Below are 17,727 nucleotides of genomic sequence, written 5' to 3'. Positions count from 1 at the left end.
ATGTTTTGGGAAGTGCCAGGTGAATGGCTCAAAGCGCCTTTGGTACAAGGACATCTAAAAAGAAAAGAGCAAATAGTGGCTGTTTAGGTCGTTTCTCTTGGGACATCCTCTTCCAAAGGTATGCCATACTCTGCTTACAAGGGGAACTTAACTGCATGAATTGGGGCAGAGAGGACAGTAGCTTGTAATGTGGCTTTACATTTAATTTCAAAACTTTTACGGAATGCTCTGCAATCGAGGTGGTCTCTCCAGAGATGTACTGATATTTTAAGACTTTAGTCTGTGCTCTCTGACCTCCATGACAGGCCCTTATATTTCAACCAATGCTGGCTCTAAAATGTAGAGTTTAAATGACAGTGGAGTACCTGAATGTCTTGTTGGGCTGACAGATTTGCTTGACATCTGGCCTGCTTCACCTGTGTTAGCTGTTTGGGTGCTGAAAAGTAGGAGCCTTTTACTTGATGGATTCTTGGGAGTTTGGGGGCTTCAGAGGACTGTATAATTGTGTTTGTGTATTAATTTGGTAATCTTTATCATTACTGCTTTATAACACAACTGGTTTCATGGTTTCACTTGGTCCCATAAACACAAATTTGTTTTTTCTGCCTTTTTTGTTACATTTTGCTATAAACCCTTTCTGGCTATTGTAAGAATGGGATTCTGTTGCAAAAAATGAAGACTTTCAGGATTTCATTTAATGAAGACTTACAAGTTTTATTTTTAATGGGTCTGAGGGGAAAGGGACTGCAGTTGTGGGATGAGAACAAGAACAGGGAGGACTTTTAAAGTGGAGGGTGTGTTCCAACTTGATTAGTTAGTGACATCGCCTACTCAGATACTACCCAAGGGAGGCAAATCTAAATGTAGATGGATTGATGTCTGCAGTACCAAGAAGGGGGAAAAAAGTACAGAAAGGGGTAAATGTTTCTTTATGTAGCTTGTTGGGACAGTTCCTTTCAGGTTGATGTTACACAACTTTAATAGCTCGTTAGCCAGAGTTCGTTTGGGCTGTTCACTACCCACTGGGTGTTAAATGTGAACTTCAATTTTCCTAAGAATTACAATTTTATGAAGTACCATCACCATCAGACATGTAAGATGCAGCTATCTTGTCAGACTCATCCATCAGCCCAGGGCTATAGGTTTGTCCAGCCTGGGGTTCATTAGGAAAGGTGGATGTATTCTATTTCTGAACCCCTTTCCCTCAGTGGCCACTGAGACAGTGAAACACTTCACAGCAAACTTAAAATTTTATCATTGTTCTTCCACATAATTCAGCTTTCTGGCTGGAGGAGTGGATAAATGAGCCTCAAGATGGGAACTAGATACCCTCCTGAAAGGCAGAGCTTTGCTCGTTTGATGTTTTTTTTCTGAAACCCATGACCTACAGTCAGAAGCTGGTAGTCTTTTTACCTCTCAATTATTTGTTAACATTAACATTCAGCTAAGGGCACCTCGATAACCCCCACTTAAAGGAGCCTACCATGTGCCTGGCTAGCTTGCTTACTAGCTGTTAAATGTCTAACCTTCAATAATTCTGATTTGTATGTATGTAAAAGTGTCGCACTTGGCTCTGATTATGAAGTCGGCATGTCCCCCAGTGAACCAAGTCTCCTTTGCATATGTTCACGTCACTTGGTTGATTTCCCGTTGCAGGACAATCCCAGGATTGCCCATGTTTTGCCGATTTCACTTTCCAGTCCACTGTGAAGGAGGTGATAGAGCAAAGTGGAACTGACATGGTTTCCTCCTATAAAAGCACTGGAGGGCACCTCTTCCAAGTCAGCAAATAAGCCACCTTCAGTATTTGAGCCTTACTCACTTCCGGCCCCTTGGACGAGGCTCTTTCCAGTAAAGTCCTGGCACAAAGTGCTGGTGAGCACAGGATAACAGGAATTGCCTAAACAACCCTAGACTAGGCAGTAAAGAACCAGGGTCCCCTACGTACCTAAGCCATTGCAAGAACCGCCTAGCACAGGCTAGTTTCCTGAAATGGTGGCTTTTTCTCAAGGTTTAAATGTGTATTCTGTTTAGATGAGCCCTTTAGGGCAAAGGCTGAGCAGCTCTGGCTGAACCAGAAAGCTCCAGTCTAGTCAAGTGATGGGGCAGGGGTCCTGAGGGATTTTGGATTCGTTTGTAATTTGGTGTAATTTGGGTAAGGCTTTATTGTTTTCCCACGCATACATTCTTACAGTGATTACAGACAGGGCCAAGGCTCCTTGGCGGGCGACAGGTATGGGATTAGCCCATTTTACACCAATGACATGGGAGAGGAAGAGAGACTCCGGGCGGGAGCCAGGTCGCGGCGGGGTTCCGAGGAAGAGGCTGACCCGGCCCAGAGAGGACAGGCCACACAGGCATTGCCCCGCGGCCGGCAGGCGGCGCTGTCCCCACCCGGGCCCGCCCCTCTGGGCGCGCGACCCGACAACGAGAACTCCGGCCCGGGAAATGTCCTTTTCTGCCCTTGTATCGCGGGGCGGGGGTCAGTGTCTCAAGGAGCAGGAACCGCGGCCTCAGATGAGGGGCACTGGGCTCCAAATCCCTCGGAACATCGGATCCGGGGGAGGCCCCGGGGTCTCTGGGTCAGGAGCCAGGCTCGATCCCGCGCGGCCGAGAGGCGGCGCTGATCCCAGGTCCCGCGAGGGCCAGCGGACATCGGGAGGGGGCGCCCGATCCCGCGACTCCGGCGCCGCTTCCCGGGAAGTTTCAAGTTTGAAAGCCCTGGCGGAGGGGCCGGGGCTTCCGGAACCGGAGTGGTCGAGAGGAGGGGCCGAGCTGCCCGAGCGGCGCCATGGAAGAGGGGGCGCCGCAGCAGGTGAACGGCGCCCGGAGGGGACGGGCCGCGGGCGCGGGCCGGGGGGTGGGGGGAGCCTCATTCACCGCCCCGGGCTCCGGCCGCATCCCCAGCCCCTCCCCGTGTCCCTTCCCAGCCCTTGCCCTGCGCCCCCCTACACCTTCGCAGGGCAGACCTGAGCACTGGGGGTAAGTCGTTCCTGCCTCCTGGAGACGTCCCCAAATCACCTCCAAGTGAATCAGAGCCTCCAGTCAGGCCTGCCCATGAGCACGTCTGAGTCCGCAGTCAGGGCCACCAGGGTGGGCCCCAAAGTTTCCTAAAATCTGTTCTTCCAGGTAGCACTCTAAGGCCGATGTGCATCCGCTGCGAAAGCAAAGGGGGGCCGTGCAGGCACCTAGGGACGGGTTCTGGGAGGGGAGAAGAACCCTCCTCCGCCTGGAGGGTGCCACTCCCTCGCGGTCGTGGGGTCCTTCCCAGAGCACACAGGCAGGCGGGGAGTGGGGACCCCAGAGGGAGGGGCCTACCCAGTTCCCGGGGGAACCCTCGGGTACACAGGGTTCCAGACCAAATGGCGAGGGGGCGGGGTTCCTGCCGGAGCTGGCAATAGGTTCGCATGGGACCGAGGCTGTGTGTCTTTCTGGGGGGTGGGGAGAGGTGGGGTACTAGCCCAGAACAAATGGGGGTGGAGACGTTTGTGCACAAGATAGCGCCCCAGCCGCGGAGCAGAAAGGGAGAGGTGTGTGCGCACTTGGCAGGATTCCAGCCCGGAGCAGGCAGGACCATGGGCTCTGGTCAAGGGTGAAGTGTTCTCCACAAGACTCCTAGAGTGCCCCCACCCCTTGGGCAACTTTCAGGGCTGCGTCTGTCCCCTCCCTCCCCCTTCCTCCGGAGGTCCCTCTGCCTGCTCCAGCCGTGGCTTGTACACATTTTCCGATTTCCTGTTAACCTCCGCCCAGCAGCGGCAGCTGGGTGACTCAGGACCCCGGTGCCGGGCCCCCAGCTCCGTGGGATCTTTGTTTGCTCAGGCCTTTGGCGCTGGCCCTCTGGCCTAGGGCCCTCAAAGGATTTCCTGAGCCCCGCCCCTGCCCTCTGACAGACGGGCCAGAGGGCCAGCGGAGGCCTGGGGTGGGGGTCCCTGAGGCTCCACTGGGCTCAGGAGATGGAGAGCCGAGAGGTAAGGTGAGGGCTCTGAGGCAGTCCTGGGTTGGGGGCGTCATGGGTTACCCTGGGCTGAGGTCAGCATCGGCACCGGTTGGTTTGAAATGGTCTCTGGGAAAGAGTTTTTCCTCTTTCTTGCTCCCACTTGGGGTGAAGCAGTGAGAGAGCCTTCTAATTCCTCCCAGGAGCTGAGCTGGGAGTGGGCCCCCAGAGACCTCCTCAACCCCTCTGTGCCTCTGCTTTGCCAGCTGGGGTGTCGGAAGATCAGGGGAACAGCCCTAGCTTCTCCTCAGGCCACAGGCTGCCCTGTCTGCGTGACATTGGGGGGGCCCTTCTCAGTGCCGAGCCTCTTTTCTGGTCCCCAGACCTTAGCCTGGATCCCAGACTGAGAGCAGCCTGATGTAAGCATGACCGGCAGGGAGAGGCTGGGGCCCAAGAGATGATGGTGCATCTCCTTCCCTGTGTTGTGGGCAAATTACTTAACCTCTCTGTGTCTCAGTTTCCTCATCTATAAAATGGGGATAATAACTAAACCTACCTCATGGGGTTGCTGTCAGGATCAACAAGTGAATGTCTGCACAGCTCTTAGAACAGAACACCATGTAAACACTGACAATTTTTTTCCCCTTACTCTTCTCTCTGATGGCAGAGGACAGGAGCATGGGCTGGATAAATAGCCTTGGGGTTTCCATCTGGCTTAGGGATACTAGCTCTAAGCTCATAAATGCTTCCCAAACCGTGGGTGTCAGTCCTGGGTGCCGACCACGCCTGCCTCCCTCCCCCTCCGCCTGTGATGAGCTGAGGCCGTGGAGGTGGGGACTGAGGGGACTAATGCCTCTGCCTTTCCAGCCTGGGGCGGGCCAGTGGCCCCCAGGGGATGAGAAAGAGGCGATCCGCCGGGCCATCCAGAAGGAGCTGAAAATCAAGGAGGGTGTGGAGAACCTGCGGCGGGTAGCCACCGACCGCCGCCACCTGGGCCACGTGCAGCAGCTGCTGCGGTCCTCCAACCGCCGCCTGGAGCAGCTGCACGGGGAGCTGCGGGAGCTGCATGCCCGCATCCTGCTGCCCGGCCCCGGGCCTGGCCCGGCTGGTGAGTGAGGAGTCTGAGCAGGCCCCTCGGGACAGCAGGCGGGAGGCTGACCCAGCTCCTTGGCCTTGGCCCTGACCTCTCTCAGAGCCTCCTCATGTAGCCCCTGCCCGGGAGGGGCGGGGAGGAGAGAGCTAGGCCATGGGGGGCTCTCGGCTCTGGGGGAGGGGTTCATGAGCCCCACACTCTTTGCACACAGAACCTGCGGCCTCAGGACCTTGGCCGCTGGCAGAGCAGCCAAGGGCCCGACACCTGGAGGCTCTACAGAGGCAGCTGCAGGTAGAGCTGAAGGTCAAGCAGGGAGCCGAGAATATGACCCACACGTATGCCAGTGGCACTCCCAAGGTAAGGCCCCTGGGATCTGAGGGGAAGAGATTTGGCTCTCAGATTATTAGAGAAGGTGGTGATCCAGACCCTGTTCTTTTTTTTTTTGAATTTTTGAATTTTTTTTTATACAGCAGTTTCTTATTAGTTATCTATCTTATACATATTAGTGTGTATATGTCAATCCCAATCTCCCAATTCATCCCACCACCAGCCCCTATTCTGATAGGGAAATGCAACCCAGCCATTGACCCTGGAAAGGAGACAGTCTCACCCTTAGTCTGACAGGGGAGGCAGAACCCTAAATCTCAGCTTGGTGGGAAAGGCATGGCTCGAACCCCTCGTCTAACAGAGAAGGCAAAACACCAGTCTAATGGGGAATCTCAGCCCAACTCCCAACCTGTCCCAATTCCCAGCATGATGTGGAGGCTCACCCTGATCTAATAAGGGAGGCTTGACCTTAGCCCTCCCTTGTCTAGTCTGATGGGGGAGGTCTGCTCCAGACCTAGTCTAAAAATGGAGGCTTGGCTCTAGTATCTGGCCTACCGAGACAGGCTTAGCTTCAATCCTAGACTGATGGGGGAGGCTTGCTCCAGTCCCTGGTCTGACCAGGGAGGCTCTGGCCTAGTCCTGGCCTGAGGGGGCATATGTCACAACCCCATAGGAGAGGAAGCTTCTGGCAGCTGCCCAGCAGATGCTACAGGACAGCCAGCTGAAGGTGGCCCTTCTACGAATGAAGATCAGCAGCCTGGAGGCCAGCGGGTCCCCTGAGCCAGGTGAGGCCTTGAGAAGTGGGGATGGGCAGAGCGGAGCAGGGCGTGGGCTTGAGGGCTGACCCCCTCCTCCTAGGACCGGAGCTGCTGGTGGAGGAGCTGCGGCACCGGCTACGCATCGAGGCTGCCGTGGCCGAGGGCGCCAAGAACGTGGTGAAGCTGCTTGGTAGCCGGCGAACGCAGGACCGCAAGGTGCTAGCCGAGGTCAGATCATGGTCCCCTCCCATTGCTGCGCCTCTCTGAGTGGTACCACCCTCTGCAGTGGCGGGAGACACCGCTGGACTGGCTGTGAGGGGTGGCAATGAGGAAACAGGAGGCACATTCTTGTCTAAGACCTCATCCAGGGTGTCTCCAGGTGGCCTGAGCCACTGCCCCTGCCGTTACCCCATGGCCCTGTATCCCTTCTGCAGGCTCAGGCCCAGCTCCAGGAGTCCTCCCAGAAACTGGACCTCCTGCGGCTGGCCTTGGAGCAGCTGCTGGAGGGACTGCCTCCTGCCCACCCTCTGCGTGGCAGAGTGGCCCGGGAGCTGCGGACTGCTGTGTCTGGGAACGCCCAGCCTTCAGGGACACTCGTGAAGCCCACTGCCATGACAGGTACCCGGGAGTCCCTCCTACTTCAGAGCTCTCCTTCCCTTCCAGGGAGGAGCCTGAAACACAGTGGGGAAGAATCTTGGAGAAGACTTCCAATCCTGGCTTCACCATCCCCTAGCTGTGTGACCTTGTGCAACTGACATCCCCTCTCCAGACCTCAGTTTTTCACTCTGTCAAATGGGGGTGATAACAGCACCTATTTCATAGGGTTGCTGCGAAAATTCAGTGAGTTGTTGCATGTGAAGTGCTCAGCACCGTGCGGGCACAGAGATCGCTCAGTCGGTGAAGCTATTATTTAAGTGAGGAACCGTGAGAGTGCTTAAAGTGCCAGTGTTAGGGAGCTCATAGCCCTGGAGGCCTTGATACCCAGTCCTGGGCAGTTTGGACCGTTGGAAGGTTCTTCCTTATCCCAAGCTGGATCTGCCTCCAAATAATCTACCAGTGTCAACTCTGGAAGCCCTGAGCTTCCCAGCTGGGACACGGTGCCAACTAGAGAGCCCAGCCCCTGCCAACACAGAGCTGATGCAGGGTAGACAGGCCACATCTCATTGTGAGCAGAGCTGAGAAGGGGAAGTACAGCGGCTGGACGGGCCCCCTCACCTGGCCCTTAGGGAATCAAGGAATGCTTCCTGGAGGGGGTGGTGTCTGAGCTTGGCCTTGAAGGGCTTATGTGGGTTAGCCAAGTAGACAGGTTGGGGAAGGTGGGGGTAAGGGCTTGTTAAATGGCCTAAAATTCAGGTACTTGGGGCCACCCCACATCCTGTCTTCTGGCTGAATACCCATACTCCTCCAATCATTCTTCCTAAGATGATCTTCCCACCCTGGGCACTGCCTTGGTTTATGAGGTCTCTCAGAGTGTAAACCCCAGGCCCAGACTCCCTAAATGGCGCTCTTAGGCCCAGTGTATGTCCCCAAGGGCGGCCAGAGTCCCACTGCTTCCTCTACCCTTTGAGGGACAAATCTCTAATGACCCTAAAATGAATCTGCTTGGTTGGCAAAACACGCTTGTACCCATTGCAGGAGGTGGGGCTGAGCTGGCGCTCCTTTCCGCTGTACAGATGGGGAAACAGGCCCAGGGAAGAGGTGGGACAGGTCAGCGCGCCAGGCATCCTGCTCCTCCCCGGGCTCTCATCCCTGCCATGGCGCTATTCCTAGGCCCTGAGCCCTGAGCAGTGTGTCGCCGTGCGCTGTGGTCCCGTGCAACCTGGCTGAGGTCTGAGTCTCACTCCTCTGCCTGTGTGTCCCTGCTTCTCCCAACACGTAGAGAGTGTGCAGGAGGGGAGGACCAGTTGGCCGGCCCCAAGGGTGGCAGGTGGCTGCCGAGGCCTAATGTGGGCAAGGTCTGGATTTAGCTATACCTCCAGGAGAAGGTAGCATTCCTGGGGTCCCAGGGGCCCATTGGAGGATGGCACCTGATGACGGCCCCCCACCATGCTCCCTGACAGGGACGCTGCAGGTCCACCTTCTGGGCTGTGAGCAGCTGCTGACAGCTGTGCCGGGACGTTCCCCCGTGGCCGCGCTGGCCGGGAGCCCCTCCCAGGGCTGGCTTCGGAGCAGGGCCAAGCAGCAGCGTGGCGGAGGCGAGCTGGCCAGTGAGTAGGGGGCATGGGAAGCTGGGGAACAGCGAAGGACCCCCGCTCCTGGCCTGCCCTGAACCCCGGCTCTGACCCCACAGGTGAGGTGTTGGCCGTGCTGAAGGTGGACAATCGCATTGTGGGCCAGACGGGCTGGGGGCCTGTGGCCAAGCAGTCCTGGGACCAGACCTTTGTCGTCCCCCTGGAGCGGGTGAGGCTGCCTTGTGTGAACAGGGGTGACCGTGGGCCGTGCGGTGGAAGGCCGGCCAGGTAGTGGCTGGTGCCACGCTCCACCCCTCAACCTGGCCTCCCCACTGTAGGCCCGAGAGCTGGAGATCGGGGTGCGTTGGCGGGACTGGAGGCAGCTGTGCGGCGTGGCCTTCCTGAGGCTGGAGGACTTCCTGGACAATGCCTGTCACCAGCTCTCCCTCAGCCTGGTGCCGCAGGGGCTGCTCTTTGCCCAGGTGCCCACTGGCCCCTGCCCTCTGACCTCGTGGGCCCCTGGCTCCGTTAGAGCAAAGAAGGGCCTTTGAGACTGTGCTCCGCACCCACACGTAGGAGTGGAAATTGAGGCCCAGAGGGAGGAGATCTAGAGGAAGGAAGGATTCCCAGCCCCTCTCTGAGGACGTCATGGGGGCCTAGCGGCCTGCATCCTTGTCCTGACTGCCCTGCCGCGTATGTGACCCTGGACCGCCTCTCTTCTCCGGGCCTCGGTTTCCCCGCTGGTACCAATGAGGATGTTGGATCCATCTCTCTGAGTCCTTCTGGCTCTTGCGTCTGTTGACATGGGCTCAGGCTGGGAGCCTGGAGGCTGAGGAGGTGCCCGTGGCAGGTGGGGTGGGAGGGGACTGGTCTTCAGCCCTGCCCCCTGCCCCCGCAGGTGACCTTCTGTGACCCTGTCATTGAGAGAAGGCCCCGGCTCCAGAGGCAGAAACGCATTTTCTCAAAACGCAGAGGTGTGGTGTGGAGAAGGCTGGCTGGTAGGGGGCAGGGCTGGGACCCTTAGGACACCCCGGGACTGAGCCCCCTTTTGCCCCAGGTCAGGACTTCCTGAGGGCTTCCCAGATGAACCTCAGCATGGCGGCCTGGGGGCGCTTGGTCATGAGCCTGCTGCCCCCCTGCAGCTCCCCAAGCACCATCAGCCCCCCGAAAGGGTGCTCCCAGACCCCAGCCACACCCCGGGGGGCCGCCGCCCCTGCCTCGCCCAGGTGAGGAGCCTCGCCCCAGGCTGCCTGCTTCTCTGTGGAGTCACCTCACTACACGTGCAGACAATGCCTGTCCCCGTTGCTCGCCCTCTGACCTGTCTCTCTGTCTCTCTGTCTCACACGGCTGTGGGTCCACCCCCCCCAGCCCCGCCACTATTCCATCCGCCTGTGCCTGGTCGTGTGTCTGCTTCCTCCCCACAGTAATTTCCCGCCCAAGAAGACCCCCTTGCGAGAAGAGATCCAATGCCCACCCAAGCCACCGCGCCTCTACCTGCCCCAGGAGCCGACCCCCGAGGAGATGCCGGTGAGTGGCGGCAGGGCTGGTCATGCTGGGGGCTGTCTGGGTGGGGACGGCAGGGCTGGAGGGAAAAGGGAGAGGAAGCCCCCTCTGCCCTGAGCCCCTCTGCCCTCACAGAGCACCAAACGCCCCCACATGGAGCCCAGGACTCGACTCGAGCCATCTCTGCCAGCCTCAGCCACCAGGTACCCCTGGCAGGCTCACCTTGGCGTTTGAGAGAGACATCTGTCCACTCACTTGGGTGTGTGCCTGTCAGGCGTTCTCACATCGCCCCGAGCTCCTTGGCTTGCTCTCAGGTTCTCACTTGCGGAGCCCACGTTAGTGAGCTCCGCCTGCATGCCAGACCCCAGGAAATGGCAGTCCTAGGAGCCCTGACCCGGCCTCTCCAGCCCCTGCCCCTCCTGCCCCACAGGTGGGGACAGCCCAGGACCAGGCGTGGAGGGAGGGTTTGGAGCGGCCCTTGGCGGAGCCCCAGCCCTTGTCCCAGGGGCTTCCTGTACCCTCTCTCTTGCAGGAAACCTCCCCGGCTTCAGGACTTCCGCTGCTTGGCCGTGCTGGGCCGGGGCCACTTCGGGAAGGTAGCGGGCTGAGGGGGTGCAGTGGAGGGGGGTGGGCAGGCCCCGACACGTTAGCTAGGGGGACACTGGGGTCTGCGGGGCGGTGGGTGGGGGAAGTAGACTCCTGTACTGCCCACCTGGAGCCCAATCTCTCTCTGGTCCCCAGGTTCTCCTGGTCCAGTTCAAGGGGACAGGCCAATACTATGCCATCAAAGCGCTGAAGAAGCAGGAGGTGCTGAGCCGGGACGAGATAGAGAGGTGTGTGCTGAGGCCAGGGGGTTCCCGGCATCCGGGCACGTGGAGGGTACCCAGGATGGCAGGCCTGGGCTGGTGGCCCAGGAAGGCAGCTGAATGCTACTGGGGCTTGTAAGAGGTGACCCTGTGGGGCCAGCCAGGCCTGGGCTCTCTTGTTAGCAACTGCAGTTGTTAACTGTGTGCCGTTGGGCAGGTCCCCTCTTCTATGCACCTCAGTTTCCTCATCTGTGAAATGGGAACAGGGTGGTGGTACAGGTTCAAGACCTATGTGAGGGACTTCCCTGGTGGTCCAGTGGTTAGGACTCCGCGCTTCCACTGCAGGGGGTGCTGGTTCCATCCCTGGTCGGGGAACTGAGATCCCGCATGCCACACAGCGAGGCCAAAAAAAAAAAAAAGACCTGTGTGAGCTCCTGATACATATGAACCATCACTCTAGTTGCCTGGCACTTTGACAAGAGCCAGTGACCCAGGGGTGTTGTGTGGGTGACAGGGCATAGTCAGGGGAGGTTTTCATTCCCTTTTGGGTTCCCTCCTTCCCTCTAAAACCCACACCCTCCTCTTGCAGCCTGTACTGCGAGAAGCGAATCCTGGAGGCTGTGGGCCGCATGGGGCACCCCTTCCTACTCTCCCTCCTGGCCTGCTTCCACACCTCCAGCCACGCCTGCTTCGTGACTGAGTTCGTGCCCGGTGGCGACCTCATGATGCAGATCCATGAGGACGTCTTCCCTGAGCCCCAGGCCCGGTGGGTTCCCATCTCTCCTGTCTGCCTCTTCCAGCAAGCCTTCCCTGCTTCCCTGTACCTGGCAACGCCTTCATCCTGCTTCCTCCAGGGTGCCCATCAGCAGAAGAGCATGGAGTCAGGGAGGCCTTGGTTCAAATCCTGGTTATCAACCCTCACAGCATTTGTGACCTCAGACCTCAGTTTATATAGCTGTGAATTGGGCTGATGATGACTATTTCATAGGCTTGTTGCATGGATGAACGTAACATTTAGAAATTGCCGAGCACGGGGACTGGTGAGCAGTAAGTGACCGACAGCTGGTGTTGTTATTTCTTGCCCAGCAGAGTGTGGGCTCTGGAGCCTGGATTCACACATCAGCTCGGCCACTAGCTGTGTGACCCTGGGTGGGTCATTTACCAGGAGTCTCAGATCCTCATTTGAAAAGTAGGCATGATGGGTATCCACAGCAGGCTGCTGGGAGGATGCCAGGATAGGCGTGAGGTTACTCGGTGTCATCCCTGGCACAATCTAAGAGCCCAGGAAGGGCAGGCTGTTATCTGGAGGAGCCCCGCCCCTGCTACACATGAGGCTCCTCCCAGTCTCTCGCCCACATCTGACTCTGGCAGGGACATCTGGGGTCCCCAGGCCATGGCCATCCTGGTGCCTCCCTGCCCTGTCCCCCACAGTCCTGGGCCTGAACTCCCCCCTACACCAACCCTCCAGGTTCTATCTGGCCTGTGTGGTCCTGGGCCTGCAATTCTTACATGAGCAGAAGATCATTTACAGGTAACTTGCCCCCGAGATGCTGGGGGAGTGGGCGAGGGGGCAGATGCTACCCTCCTCCTGGGCTGCTCTGGGGTGGGGCCGCTGTTCCCTGGGCCTCAGCGCTTCTTAGCCCCTTTGATCTGCCCCGCCTTGCCCTCAGAGACCTTAAGTTGGATAATCTTCTGCTGGATGCCCAGGGTTTCCTGAAGATCGCAGACTTCGGGCTCTGTAAGGAAGGTGGGTGCCTCCTGTCCAGGATCCCGTGTCTTTCAGCCGTGCTCACTCAGCCCAGGCCAGCAGGGTGGTGGGCAAGTGGCAGCTCCCAGGAAATCTGCCTCTCAGCCCTCATTCCAGGGACTAGCTGGACACATTGGCTCGTCCTTTCAGCCCTAAAAGCTCTGAAAGAGCCCCTTGCCCTTGGCCAGAGGGAGATCCTGGGCTGGGAGAGGGCACTGGGTTCTGCTTTCTGCGTGACCCTGGCACATGAGCTTGGCTGAGACTCAGATTCCTCATCAATCAAGTGGCATAAAAACCGTTTCCACCTCCAAGGGTATGGGGCAGGGCTCAGCACAGGTTCAGTACATGGGGTCATAAGGGTGGGTGCTTGATTCTTACAGAGGTTCTTGTGGATGACACACCATGCTGGCATCAGTGTGGATGTTGGTTTGCAGGGATCGGCTTTGGGGACCGGACGAGCACCTTCTGTGGCACCCCGGAGTTCCTGGCCCCTGAGGTGCTGACCCAGGAGGCCTATACGCGGGCTGTGGACTGGTGGGGGCTGGGCGTGCTGCTCTACGAGATGCTGGTGGGCGAGGTGAGCGCTGGACGGGGTGCTGCTGGGGCCTCCAGGTCAGGTGGGGGTGGGGTGGCCCACATACCCTGCTGAGCCCCATCCCTGCAGTGCCCGTTTCCAGGGGACACCGAGGAGGAGGTGTTTGACTGCATCGTCAATGCGGAAGCCCCATACCCGCGCTTTCTGTCGGTGCAAGGGCTTGAGCTCATTCAGAAGGTAATCGCAGGGACTTCCCCGGTGGTCCAGTGGTTAAGACTCTGCACTTCCACTGCAGGGGGCACGGGTTCGATCCCTGGTCGGGGAAACTAAAATCCCGCAAGCTGCGTGGTGCGTCCCCCCAAAAACAAAACAAAACAAACTCTTTAAAAAAAAAAAAGAAGGTAATCACCGCAGGGTCCAGGGCTGGGCCGACAGCTGCTCGTGGCTCGGGGATCCCTACCTGAGAGGCTGGAGAGGGGGAGGCGGGCAGTGCCTGGGGCCCGAGCGCCCTGAGCGCCCTGAATGAGCACCTGTCCTCTCCCCCAGCTCCTCCAGAAGTGCCCCGAGAAGCGCCTGGGGGCGGGGGAGCGGGATGCTGAGGAGATCAAGACACAGCCTTTCTTCAGGGTGAGTGGCCAGGGCCGCAGTGGTCCAGGAGCCTGGCACAGTGGGAGGCATCAAGGGCCCACGGGGCTGCCACTCCCCTCGTCTGAGGCACCTCTACCCTTGCCCCCAGACCACCGACTGGCAGGCCCTGCTCGCCCGAGCCGTCCGGCCCCCGTTTGTGCCCACCCTCTGCGGCCCCACAGACCTGCGCTACTTTGAGGGTGAGTTCACGGGGCTGCCGCCTGCCCTGACGCCGCCTGATGCCCGCAGCCCCCTCACCGCCCGCCAACAGGCTGCCTTCCGGGACTTCGACTTTGTGTCCCAGCGATTCCTGGAGCCCTGAGGGCCTCCCGGGCTCTCTACCCCCTGCCCCTCAGACGGTTGGAGCCTCTGCTTGCCCGCCTGGGCGCCCTGGTATTGATGAGCCCTTGGGACTCAAGGTGGCGGCCACGGGCTGCTGTTGTGGGCTTTGCTGAGTCCCCGGGCAAAGTGCTGCCTCCCCTCCCTTCTCCCGACCACCTCTCCCCTGCCCACTGCGAGACCTGGACCCGAAAGTGTGGCACAGCGAGGAGCAGTTTGGTTTGTTTTTTGAATACTTGACTTGCTTTATGAATTATTAAATTTATAAAACTGTGCACTGGAGGCAGCCTGGCTTGGGGGGCGGGGAGGGTGGAAGTCTCCGCAGCCCAGGTCCTTTGTGCCCGAGCCCCACCATGGGTCCTCTTCCTCCTCTTCTGCCTTTGAGGCAGGGTTCTGTCCTTCAGCTCCACTCTGAGGCCTGGGAGGAGTGGGCAGGAGTGAGGAGCCCCAGGACCTCGGAGGGCTGACGACCCCGGGTGCAGCCCCTCTGGTTTTCAGGCACAAGATGGTGGCCCGGCCTCTAGCAACCCTAAACATCCTGGCTACTGCCTTCCTCCTCCTCAGCCCAGAGGGTCTCCCAGGACCCCGAGGGCCATCCACAGAAGAAGTGGGCCAGGTTGCGGGTCAGGCCGCGGTCGAAGGGGTTGCCGGGGCGCTGGCGGAGGTAGGCGATGCGGTGTGAGGAGATGAACTCCCAAGTGGTGGTGTTGCTGGCCACCAGGTAGAGGTGCGAGGCCAAGAGCAGGCTGGCCACTAGGGAGAAGAGCGACAGCAGCAGGAAGGTGGCAAACAGGAGCCCACTGGACCGCAGCCAGAGCCCCCAAGGCCGGAAGAAGCGGAGGCCAGACCTGCAGGGAAGGAGGGCGACAGGGACCCAGAGCTGGCGGGTGTGTGTGTGGCGGCTTTGCCCCAGGGACCCCCGGTGGGCCGGCCATTTGGGAGAGGGTCCGAGGCCCCTGAAGAGGGAGCCTGGCTCTCTCCACACCTGGTGGGTGCCTGCTGCCTGGCCCCCCACACCCCAGGGCGCTGGGGGAACCCACCATGCCAGGTACAGGCCCCACAGAAGCACCACCAGCTGCAGCGCCAGGTAGGCCACGAAGAGTGGGTGATTGCGCTCCCCCACGCAGTTCTCCATCCAGGGGCAGTGGTGGTCATATCGGCGGACACAACGACGGCACTCACGGCAGTGACGGGCCCGCAGGGGTTGCTGTGGGCACACAGGGAGTCGGGCCTCAACACCGGCTCCCTTCTGGACCCAACAATGTGGGCGGGAGGTCAGGGCTGGCATCTGGGAGGCCTTCCAGGAGGAGGGATGAGGCCAAGGAGTCTCAATCTTGCCCGACCCCTCCCACGGAGGTCCCTGCATCACCCACCAGCACCATGCAGTATCTGCAGCGCCGAAGGGGGATGGCCTGAGGAACCATGGCTGTCTGCTCTTCCTTGGCCTCCTCCTGAAAATGGGGGGACACAGTATGAGATGGGGTTCCCTTGGGAGGCAGAGGGCACTGGTGGGTAGCTCCCTTGGGGGCCAGCTTAACTCTGAGTGTGCACATTTGGGGATCCATCCCCTGTGTAATGGAGGTGGTAGAGTGGGGCAGAGTGCCCTGGACTGCGAGGCTGTGTGACCTCTGCCAGTTACTTCCCCTCTCTGGGTCTTGGCAATTTCCTCATTGTAGGATGGGGCTCTAGGTCTGGCAAGACGATTCCCTGGGATTCCCTAGAAAAGCCCTCAGCACAGGGTCTAGCATGAGATTGTTACTGGGGCCTTGAGTTCCCTGTTGGGGGGAGGAGATGTTTGGGACCCCTGGTTACCTGGGGCTGGAGCAGGACATTCACGTATCCCGGGTCCATGAGTGACACAGCCAGGTAAAGCAGCAGGGAGCCCAGTACCAAGAGCAGGAAGGTGAGGGGCAGGAGCAGCTCCCCCTGCTCTTCCCACTGCCGCAGTGCTGGAGAGGCCAGAGGGGGAGAGTGAGGCTGCGGCGATAGAATAGGAGGGTGCAGGTGAGGGGTGCAGTTGGAGGTGGGAAGTGTGTCCCTGGCTGAGGGAAGGCCTGGAGATGGAGTTTGATGAATGGTCAGGTGTGGCCACTGCATAGGGTGCAGGAGGGAGAAGTTCACGTTCAGCGAAAAAAAAAAAAAAGCAGTTCATCTACACTCTCTCTGGAGCGCAATAGGGAACCATGGAAGGTTATAGGGTCAGATATGTTTCTGAAAGCCCTCTTACTGCTGGAGTAAAGATGGATCAGAGGGGAGGCTTATCTGGGACACGGAGAGGAGTGTGTCTGGACAAGGGCACTGGCAGGAAGGGTGGAGAAGAGGGGATGGACAGAGGGGGGTAAGGGGGCTGATGGGGCCACACTTGGCTGGATGTGGGGGAGAGGGAGGAAGGGTCTGGCTGAGGGGTCTGGCTCTGAGATGAGGAGAGGCTGGCCAGGTCCAAGATGCCCAAGAGACAGAGGAGGGCAGGGTCGGCAGGCTGGCTGGCATGCTGCAGAGGGACAACAGGGGAGCCCAGGCCAGGAAGGGTCCAGCCCATGGAGGTGACTGAAGGATTTTGGGAGGCGGGGGGCTGAAGAGCGAGGGGCAGGAGACAGCCAGACAGCGGAGTGTGGCCAACTCTGGTGCCCCTTGACTGTAAAAGGGAGCGGAGAAGGAAGGGGGGTTGCACTGGGGGGGTTCTTTCTGATGGGGAGACTGAGCAGGATTTAGGCTAAGGGGCAGAGGCAGTGGAGGAGACTTGAGATCTTGGGAGGAAAGTGAGAACGCCCCCGGTCCAGGGGTTTATGCTGGAGCAAGGAGGGATGGTGAGTGGGGGCTGTGATGGTGGTAGTGAGGGAGGGTGAAAACTTGTGCTGGAGGTGGCCACGGAGGTGGCCTGTGGTGGGTAAAGAGGGGGAAGGGTGGAAGGGGGTTGATGGGATGAATGAATGCTACCAGGGCGAGAATCAAGGATGAGGACGTGAGGGACAGGCTGCTCCCCTATGCCGTGTTCTCTTGCCTGAGGCTGGGGAGCCTGGACTTGGGCAGCTAGTGGCCACAGGGCTGGGCGGGATGCCAGTCCTTCATCTAGTTGATCCTCGGAATCTTGGGAGTCAATTCCTGGGAAGGGTCGGGCGGGTCCCAGGATCAGGGGAGATGGGGGCTCGAGTCGGTCGTCGGATCTGGTGGGCACCGGGTGGGTCCTGGGACAGACAGGGTATCTGGCAGGGATCAGGAAGATTCTGGAATTAATTAGGGATCAACTGGGTATTAGGCAGAAAGCAGGTGGCTCTTGGAATGAGAGATGGGGAGGGGGCCTCAGGAGCTGGAGGAGATAGGGTGAATCCCAGGATCTCTCGGGCTTCGGCAAGGGACTCAGTGAGACCCAAACATCTAGGGAATCACGCGGGATCGGGGGGGGGGGGTCCAGGGTCGCGCGGGGTCCGGCTCACCGGTATCATGCAGGAAGAGCACCAGCGTGATCCCCCAGGTCAGCACGGTGTGCCCGGTCCGCACCAGGACCCCAGGCCTGAGGAGCGCCCAGGGCGCCATCGCCTCTGCCCGGGGCCCCACCCGGAAGAAGCGCTCAGAGGGGCGGGCCCTCCGAGGGAGAGGGCCCGCCGCCACCCTGGGATTGGAGGATGCAGGCTGTGGGCGGGGCCTAATTGGGTCAGGGAGGCTGCCTATTGGACGGCAGCTGCGGCCGAGTAGGCCCTCGAGCCCACAGGTGCCTGAAGAGGCTGAGGGCGGGGCCGGCGCGCGCGCAGCCGGTAACTCCCCCAACCCCACCCCCAACCAGCCAGGTAACTTTCGAAAGCCGGGGAGCCGTCGGGAGCCTCGACCCAGCCCCACTGGGGTTCCACCACCAGCCCCAGGGCCACAGCCTCACGCATGCGTACAGCTTC

General features: G+C 59.5%; 2 protein-coding genes across 6 annotated transcripts; one reads left to right on the top strand and one right to left on the bottom strand.

Moving 5' to 3' along the window:
• Positions 1 to 2,488: 2,488 nt before the first annotated feature.
• PKN3 (protein kinase N3) lies at positions 2,489 to 14,110 on the top strand. 3 transcript variants are annotated; one of them, XM_068552766.1, is made up of 22 exons: positions 2,489 to 2,815; positions 4,802 to 5,042; positions 5,239 to 5,384; positions 6,028 to 6,139; positions 6,213 to 6,340; positions 6,547 to 6,730; positions 8,173 to 8,319; positions 8,403 to 8,512; positions 8,622 to 8,765; positions 9,182 to 9,257; positions 9,341 to 9,509; positions 9,708 to 9,810; positions 9,922 to 9,989; positions 10,319 to 10,382; positions 10,528 to 10,619; positions 11,182 to 11,358; positions 12,061 to 12,123; positions 12,263 to 12,339; positions 12,774 to 12,916; positions 13,004 to 13,111; positions 13,421 to 13,454; positions 13,608 to 13,788. In XM_068552766.1, the coding sequence occupies exons 1-22, from the start codon at positions 2,792 to 2,794 to the stop codon at positions 13,697 to 13,699; spliced, it is 2,502 nt and encodes an 833-aa protein (XP_068408867.1). In that variant the 5' UTR covers positions 2,489 to 2,791; the 3' UTR covers positions 13,700 to 13,788. The 3 variants fall into 3 exon arrangements, with proteins under 3 accessions (XP_068408867.1, XP_068408865.1, XP_068408866.1); XM_068552764.1 differs by having other exon boundaries at positions 2,490 to 2,815; positions 13,421 to 13,501; positions 13,611 to 14,109; XM_068552765.1 differs by lacking the exon at positions 2,489 to 2,815 and adding an exon at positions 3,787 to 3,968 and having other exon boundaries at positions 13,421 to 13,501; positions 13,611 to 14,110.
• Positions 14,062 to 17,391, bottom strand: ZDHHC12 (zinc finger DHHC-type palmitoyltransferase 12). 3 transcript variants are annotated; one of them, XM_068552769.1, is made up of 5 exons: positions 17,275 to 17,391; positions 15,653 to 15,789; positions 15,214 to 15,291; positions 14,881 to 15,047; positions 14,062 to 14,710 (listed from the first exon to the last, which is right to left on the bottom strand). In XM_068552769.1, the coding sequence occupies exons 1-5, from the start codon at positions 17,372 to 17,374 to the stop codon at positions 14,401 to 14,403; spliced, it is 792 nt and encodes a 263-aa protein (XP_068408870.1). In that variant the 5' UTR covers positions 17,375 to 17,391; the 3' UTR covers positions 14,062 to 14,400. The 3 variants fall into 3 exon arrangements, with proteins under 3 accessions (XP_068408870.1, XP_068408868.1, XP_068408869.1); XM_068552767.1 differs by having other exon boundaries at positions 14,062 to 14,688; XM_068552768.1 differs by having other exon boundaries at positions 14,062 to 14,688; positions 15,653 to 15,817; positions 17,275 to 17,362.
• Between the last annotated feature and the right edge of the window lie 336 nt (positions 17,392 to 17,727).

This window comes from Eschrichtius robustus, chromosome 10 (genome assembly GCF_028021215.1).
Source record: "Eschrichtius robustus isolate mEscRob2 chromosome 10, mEscRob2.pri, whole genome shotgun sequence".
NCBI lineage: Eukaryota > Metazoa > Chordata > Mammalia > Artiodactyla > Eschrichtiidae > Eschrichtius > Eschrichtius robustus.
The sequence above is the reverse complement of the archived record's forward strand: the minus strand, read 5'-3'. Positions and strand labels throughout refer to the sequence as shown.